This window comes from Chiloscyllium plagiosum, chromosome 15 (assembly GCF_004010195.1).
Source record: "Chiloscyllium plagiosum isolate BGI_BamShark_2017 chromosome 15, ASM401019v2, whole genome shotgun sequence".
Lineage (NCBI taxonomy): Eukaryota > Metazoa > Chordata > Chondrichthyes > Orectolobiformes > Hemiscylliidae > Chiloscyllium > Chiloscyllium plagiosum.
This window is the reverse complement of record NC_057724.1, coordinates 80,726,072-80,733,784: the sequence shown is the minus strand read 5'-3', so window position 1 is coordinate 80,733,784 and position 7,713 is coordinate 80,726,072. Positions and strand designations below refer to the sequence as shown.

Sequence of the window (7,713 nt, the reverse complement as noted above, 5' to 3'; positions counted from 1 at the left end):
GAATATGGAGGCATTGGATAGGGTACAGAAACTATTTACCAGGATGTTTTCTAGTTTAGAGGGTATTAGTTATGAGGAGATATTGGACAAATATTATTTGTTTTCACTTGAACATTGAAAGTTGAGGAGTGACCTGATGGAAGTTTACAAAATTATGAGAGGCGTGGATAGAATGGAGAGTCAGAGTATTTTTGCCAGGTCAGAAACATCAATTACTAGGGTACACAGGTTTAAGGTAATGGGGGAAAGTTTAAAGGAGATGGGAGAGGCAGGTTTTTTGACACAGATGGTGGTAAGTACATGGAATGCACTGCCAGAAGAGGTGGTGGAGGTGGATGCAATAGCAACATCTAAGAGGCATCTTGACAGACATATGAATAAGCAGGTAGTAGAGGGGTATTGACTGTGTAGAGGCAAAAGGTTTTTAGTTTAGAAAGGCTTTAGGTGTTGGCACAGGCATGGTATGCTGAAGGGCTTGTTCCTGTGCTGTACTGTTCATTGGTCGTAAACCCACAAGCCTTGCGCTCTCAGCTGTTGCTGAGAAATCGACTTGTCACAGAAACCGGGTAGAAAGTGAGGACTGCAGATGCTGGAAATCAGAGCTGAAAATGTGTTGCTGGAAAAGCGCAGCAGGTCAGGCAGCATCCAGGGAACAGGAGAATCGACGTTTCGGGCATGAGCCCTTCTTCAGGAATGAGGAAAGTGGGCTGACAGAAACTGGGTGCCATGGAAACCAATGGCCATAAGTCAGTTGCCAGGAACCTTAATTGTAAGGCACCTCAGTTGACAGGGAGCTTGGTAACCAGTGAACCATGTTGATGAAAAGCTTTGTTGCCAAGGTGCTTAACCTGGTTACTAGGGCACAAGTTGCTAAAGAACTCAGTTGCCCGTGAGTTTGGTTACCATGTGACCAGTTTGCTAGGAAACCCAGCTCTCTAGAGAACTTGTTACCAGAAGTTAAAAATCACACAACACCAGGTTATAGTCCAACAGGTTTAATTGTAAGCACTAGCTTTCGGAGCGACGCTCCTTCATCAGGTGGTTGTCAAATTGTCTCCGAATCATTGTTACCAGAAAGTTCAGTTGCTAGGGAGACTGGTTGAAGTAACTCTGTTGCTATGGAGGTCGATTGCCATGGTTGCTTGGCAACCTTGTTGCCATGGAGCATAGTTACCATGTATTGTGGTTGCTTGGGAGGCCAGTTGCCGTGAGACCAGTTTCCTTGGGCATCCAGCTGTCAGGAAATTCCGTTTTCAGAGATCCTGGTTGCCCGGAAACCTTGTTGCTAGGGACTTGTTACTAAGGCGTTCTGTTGCCATTGAGCTCAATTACCTGGGAGCCTGTTGCCATGGCCCCCGGTTACTAGGGAACCCTGTTGCCATGGCGCTCGTTGCCAAGGGAGGCGGGTCGTCGTGCCGTGCCGCACCCACACCCACAAGGCCCCGCGCTCTCAGCCCCACTCCCACTCAATGGCGACTCCGGCTGCTCAGAAAGGCCCAGGCCCAGGCCGAGGCCGGCCCAGTCTCCGGCTCCGGCAGCCGGCCCCGCTCCTGTTCCTCACCGCCATCCTGCTGCAACTAGCGCCTTCATCCGCCTTCTACCTTCCAGGACTAGCGCCTGTTAGCTTCTGTCAGAAAGGGGAGGAGACCGAGACGTGTAAGGTAAGCGGGGCCGGGGCTGTGGGCCGGGGGCCGGGGCTGGGGGCCGGGGACCGCCGCCGCCGCCTCCTGGGGCTGATCCGGAGGCCCGGCCAGAGCTGGGGGCTGGAGTTGAAGGTTTGGGGCCGGGGTTGGAGCTGAAGGGCCGGAGGCCTGGTCGTGGCCTGGGCTTGGGGCTGCACCGGGCCATTATTTCCCGCACTCCCTAATCGGAGGCAGCGGCAGAGAGAGAGAGAGGAGGCCTTGTTCCCTTCTCCCCAGCAGCTGACGGTGAAACTGCAGAGCCGGAGCTATCCTGATTTATTGCTTGGAGGAGCAAACAGGCGGCGACCTGGACTTCAGCTTCTGGCTGGTGGGAGTGGGATTGGGGATGGTCCTGTCTGTCTGGGAGGGGGAGAGCAAGAGCGGAGTGAAGGAGGAAGGGGAGAGGTGCTCTCTCCCGTTTTTGTGTGAGGAGGGGCTGTGGATGGTCTTATCTCTGTAAGAGTGTGGATGGGTGGGGGCGAGAGAAGCGGGAAAGAGAGAGAAAAGATGTTCTGTTACTTTTGTGTGAAGAGTAGCTGGTGATCATGTTTGTGGATGGGGACAGGGTGGTTTTGTGCTCAGAAGTCTCTGGGTGGACAGCAAGATAAAGCAGCAAGTTAGCTCTGGAGCAGAAGTTCAAGAGTCAAAAACGTTGGTGAGTCCATTTGGAGAAAGATAACCAAACATGGATGTTGGAAATAAAGATCCAACAACCTCAATCTGGCCACGATTATAGAGTCCCAGAGTCTCTCAGCATGGAAGCAGAGCCTTAGGTCCAACTAGTCTATATCCAGTTTAAACCATAAACCAGTCCTACTTGTCTGCGCTTGGCCCATAACGCACCAGACCTTTTGTGTTCATGTACTTATCCAAATGTACTTTGAACATAGTGACTGTGTCTGCATCCTCTCTGGCAGTCCATTCCACTCAATCTATTCTCTGTAAGAGAAAGTTAGCCCTCATGTCCTTTTAAATATGCCCTTGAGCTTAGAACTCCAACACCTGAGGGAAAAGACTGTTGTCGTTCACTATCTATGCTCGTCACGATTTTATACTCCTCAACAAGGTCTTGAAGGAATTGTGATTAAAAATAGAGGAAATAAAATTTCATGAGTGAATAACTTTGAGACCTAAACTGGGAGAATCTTGTACTAAGTCAGAAGATCCTTGGGTGACATCACAGGGTAGCAGTGTAGGAGAAAGAAGAGTAGCCATTGTAGGAGATGGAAATGTGTGCACAAATCTACAAAGTAGGAACTGAATAAACATAAAAAGGAATGGCATCAAAAAAGGTGACTATAAGCAGGTTTACTATAACATCTCTTCTTGGGAAAAAGTATGTTTATTCTAAAAGATGTAACAGATCACTTATAAATATACGATATGATCAAGCAGAGTCAGCATGGCTCCAGGAAGGGAAATCATGCCTGAAAGTTTTACAAGAATTCTGAGAGGATGACTGGAGTGTTGGAAGTTGAGATGTTGTTATAGAAGTTCATAATGTAATGAGGGGTATAGATACAGTTACTGGTAATTGTCTTCCCCCGAGGATGGGGAATTTCAAGACCGGAGGCACACTTTTAAGGTGAGAAGAGTAATTTAAGAAAGACATGGGCAAATATTTTTACATAAAGGGTGGTTCATGTGGAATGAACTTCTTGAAGTGGTGGATATGGGTACAATTACAATGTTTTGCTATAAATTTTGTTAGGATTGAGCCCTCCGCTTTCACCTGATGAAGGAGCGTCGCTCCAAAAGCTAGTGTGCTTCCAATTTAAATCTATTGGACTATAACCTGGTATTGTGATTTTTAACAATGTTTAAAAGACATTTGGTTAGATATATGAAGAGGAAGGGTTTGTAGTAATATGGGCCAGGAGTAGGCAGGTGGGATGAGTTTAGTTTGAGATTATGTTCAGTATGGACTGGTTGGACTGAAGGGTTTGTTTCCTGCCGTATATCTCTGGCTATGTGTGAGCATGGTAGGTAAGGGGAGACAGTGTAAGTAATACATTTGGATTTTTAGAAGGCATTTGGTAAGGTGCACAAAATAGCCGAAGTAAAATCATAACCCGCCTCCTTCGAGGTGGTATTTTAGTATGGATACAGGATTGGCTAATAGAAGGCAGAGTTGAGATGGAAGGGTTGTTTTTGTGATGAAAACCTGTGACAAGCAGAGTGCCACAGAGATCAGTGCTATGCCCAGTCATTTGTAATCTCTTTCCTGGAAGAGGAAACTGATTATACTGTAGCCACGTTTGTGGATGACCCAAAAATAGGTGGGAAGGCAGGTATGATAGATCGTTTGCAGAGGGATATAAGTCGGTCAAGTGAGTGGGTGGAATCCTAGCGGATGGAATATATGTGAGAAAATGAGGTTATGTACTTTGACAGGAAGGATACAGGTGCTGAATATTGTTTAAATGGAGAAAGATCGCAGACATGTGGATTCGAGAGTTCTTATCCAAATTCACTGGGCAATAGGAAAGGTGAAGGGCATAGAAAATAAATGCTGAAACTATACAAGGCACCAGACAGAACTCATTTGGAATACTGTGAACAGTTTTGATCCTCTTATTGAAGGAAACATATCCTGGCATTGGAGGCAGTCCAGAGAAAGTTCACTCAGTTAATACAAGATGTGGAGGAGTTGCATTTGACGAATTGAGTAAGTTGGGCCTGTACTACTTGGAATCTCGAAAGATGGGAGGCAGCCTTGTTGAAATACACAAGATTTCTTGGGGACTTGACAGGGATAAATGCAGAATGGTTATTTTCTCTTGTGGAAGACTTTAGTACCAGAGGACAAAATCTCCAAGAATCTCACATTTAAGACAGATGACAAGAATTTCTTCTTTCAAAAGTCAGTGAATCTGTAGAATTCTTTACTGCAGAGTACGGGCCATAAGGTATATTCAAGGCTAGGATAAACGATAACTCAGCAAGTCTGGCTGCATCTGTAGAGACAGAAACTAGTTGTCTGAATAAAGCTATTTCCTATTTAACTTGTTCCTATTTGTCTGGAGTAATGAGTGCTTAAATAGCTAAGTGTGTCGATTACAGAACTTGAGTATAGCTGAGATTTTGGGAATCGAGTGTTATGGGGCAAAAACAGCAAAATGGAGTTGAGGATTATCAGACCAGTCATGATTTTGCTCAATGGTCTATTTCTGGTCTGTTAGCTCAGTTGGCTGAATGGCTGGTTTGTGATGCAGAGTGACACCAACAGCATTGGTACCATTTCTGCACTGCCTGAGGTTACAATGAAAGTTACTATTTCTGTTTCAACCTTTGCCCTCGTCTGAATGTGATGCCCTTGAGGTTGAACTAACACCAGTTGTGTGCGTCTCATGATCTAGTAAGATAATGACATCTTCACTTCGCTTTTTATATTATCTTTCTTTCAAGCCTAATCCACCATTCAGTAAGGCTCGGTGAGGTTTGATAATGTTCTTTGGGAGGGTTTAAACTAATTCAGCTGCGGGATGGGAACCTAAATTGTAGCTCCAGTGTCCAGGAGGTTGCGAGTAGTGAGGTCAGGAATGAGGTTTCAAGATCGCAAGAGTTTGCCAGCAGGAAGGTGGTTTGAAGTATGTCTACTTCAACACCAGGAGTATCCAGAATAAAGTGGGTGAACTTGCTGCGTGGGTTGGTATCTGGGACTTGCATGTGGCCATTTCGGAGACATAGATAGAACAGGGACAGGATTGGTTGTTATGGGTTCCGGGATTTAGGAGTTTCAGTAACAATGGAAAAGATGGTAAAAGAGGGGGAAGTGTGGCATTTAGTTAAGTACAGTATAAGGGTGGCAGAAAGGACTTTGAGGACTCACCTACTGAGGTAGTATGGGCTGAGGTGTGAAACAGGAAAGGAGAGATCACTCTATTGGGATTTTTCTGTCGACCTCCGAATAGTTTTCAGAGATGTAGAGGAAAGGATAGCAAAGATAATTCTAGATAGGAGTGAGATTAATAGGGTAGTTATTGTGGGGGCTTTAACTTTGCAAGTATTGACTGGGAATACTCTAGTTCAAGTACTTTAGATGGGTCAGTTTTTGTCCAATGTGTGCAGGAGGGTTTCCTGACACCGTATGTAGACAAGAGTGAGGCCACATTGGATTTGAACTGGTTAATTAACCTGACCATGTTAGATATGGGGGTAGGTCAGTACTTTGATGATAGTGACCACAATTTGGTTATGTTTACTTTAGCAATGGAAAGGGATAGGTATATACTGCAGGGCAAGAACTATTGCTGAGGGAAAGGCAATTACAATGCGATTAGGCAAGATTTAGGATGGGGAAGGAAACTGCAGGGATGGACACAATTGAAATGTGGAATTTATTCACAGACCAGCTGCTGTGTCCTTGATAATTATGTACCTATCGGGCAGGGAGGAGTTAGTCTAGTAAGGAAGCCGTGGTTTACTAAGGAAGTTGAATCTCTTGTCAAGAGGAAGAAGGAGGCAGCTTATGTTAGGATGAGGCCAGGAAAGACCAAAAGAGAGAGCTAAGAAGAGTGAGTATGGGACCTGACAAGTCATTGCAGATAGGATCGAGGAAAACCCTAAAGCTTTCTATAGGTATATCGTGAATTTAAAAAATGACCACAAAAATTAGGGCTAATCAAGGATAGTAGTGGAAAGTTGTCCGTGGAGTCTGAGGAGATAGGGGAACGGCTAACTAAGTATTTTTCGTCGTTTTTTTTTCCCCAGTGTGAACACTGTTGTTGAGGACAGTACTGAGATACAGGCTACTGGACTAGACAGGATTGAGGTCCATTAGGTGTTAGCAATTCTGGAAAGTGTGAAAATAGATAAGTTCCCTGGACCAGATGGGATTTATCCTAGGATTCTCTGGGGAGCCAGTGAGGAGATTGCAGAGTTTTTGGCTTTGATCTTTATGTTGTTATTGTCTACAGAAATAGTGCCAGAAGACTGGAGGATGGCAAATGTTGTTCCCTTCTTGAACAAGGGAAGTACAGACAACCCCGGTAATTGAAGACCGATGAGCGTTATTTCAATTGTGGATAAAATGTTGGAAAGAGTTACTAGAGAGAATTTATAATCATCTAGAGAGGAATGAGTTGATTAGGGATAGTCAACATGGTTTTGTGAAGAGTCGGTCGTACCTCACAAACCTTTTGAGTTCATTGAGAAGGTGACCAAACAGTTGGATGAGGGTAAAGCGGTCGATGTGGTGTATATGGGTTTAGTAAGGTGTTTGATAAGGTTCCCCACAGTGGGCTACTGCACAAAAAACAGGCATGGGATTGAGGGTGATTTAGCGGTTTGGATCAGCAATTGTCTAGCTGAAAGAAGACAGGGTGGTGGTTGATGGGAAATGTTCATCCTGGAGTTCAGCTGCTAGTTATGTACTGTTTATCATTTTTATGAATGACCTGGATGAGGACATAGAAGGATGGGTTAGTAAATTTGCGGATGACATTAAGGTCAGTGGAGTTGTGGATAGTGTTGAAGGATGTTGCAAGTTGCAGAGGGACATAGATAAGCTGCAGAGCTGGGCGAAAAGGTGGCCAATGGAATTTAATGTGGAAAAGTGTGAGGTGATTCCCTTTGGAAAGGGCGACAGGAATAAAAAGTACTGGGCTAATGGTAAGATTCTTGATTTGGAGATGCTGGTGTTGGACTGGGGCGTACAAAGCTAAAAATCACACCAGCTGAAAATGTGTTGCTGGAAAAGCGCAGCAGGTCAGGCAGCATCCAAGGAACAGGAGAATCGACGTTTCCTGCATAAGCCCTTCAGGAATGAGGAAAGTGTGCCCAGCGGGCTAAGATAAAAGGTAGGGAAGAGGGACTTGGTGGAGGGGCAGTGGAAGGAGGTCAAGGTGCGGGTGATAGGTCGGAGTGGGGGTGGGAGCGGAGAGGTCAGGAAGAAGATTGCAGGTTAGGAAGGCTGTGCTGAGTTCGAGGGATTTGACTGAGACAAGGTGGGGGGAGGGGAAATGAGGAAACTGGAGAAATCCGAGTTCATCCCTTGTGGTTGGAGGGTCCCTAGGCAGAAGATGAGGCG

The 7,713-nt window shown here is 45.4% G+C and overlaps 1 protein-coding gene across 1 annotated transcript in view; it reads left to right on the top strand.

The window, feature by feature from the left end:
• Positions 1 to 1,392: 1,392 nt before the first annotated feature.
• Positions 1,393 to 7,713, top strand: part of LOC122557447 (transmembrane 9 superfamily member 2-like) — a 126,738-nt gene continuing 120,417 nt past the window's right edge. The window contains exon 1 of the mRNA XM_043705203.1: positions 1,393 to 1,661. Coding sequence (XP_043561138.1) covers positions 1,470 to 1,661 — 192 coding nt within the window. The 5' untranslated portion in view covers positions 1,393 to 1,469. The remainder of the gene's footprint in view (positions 1,662 to 7,713) is intronic.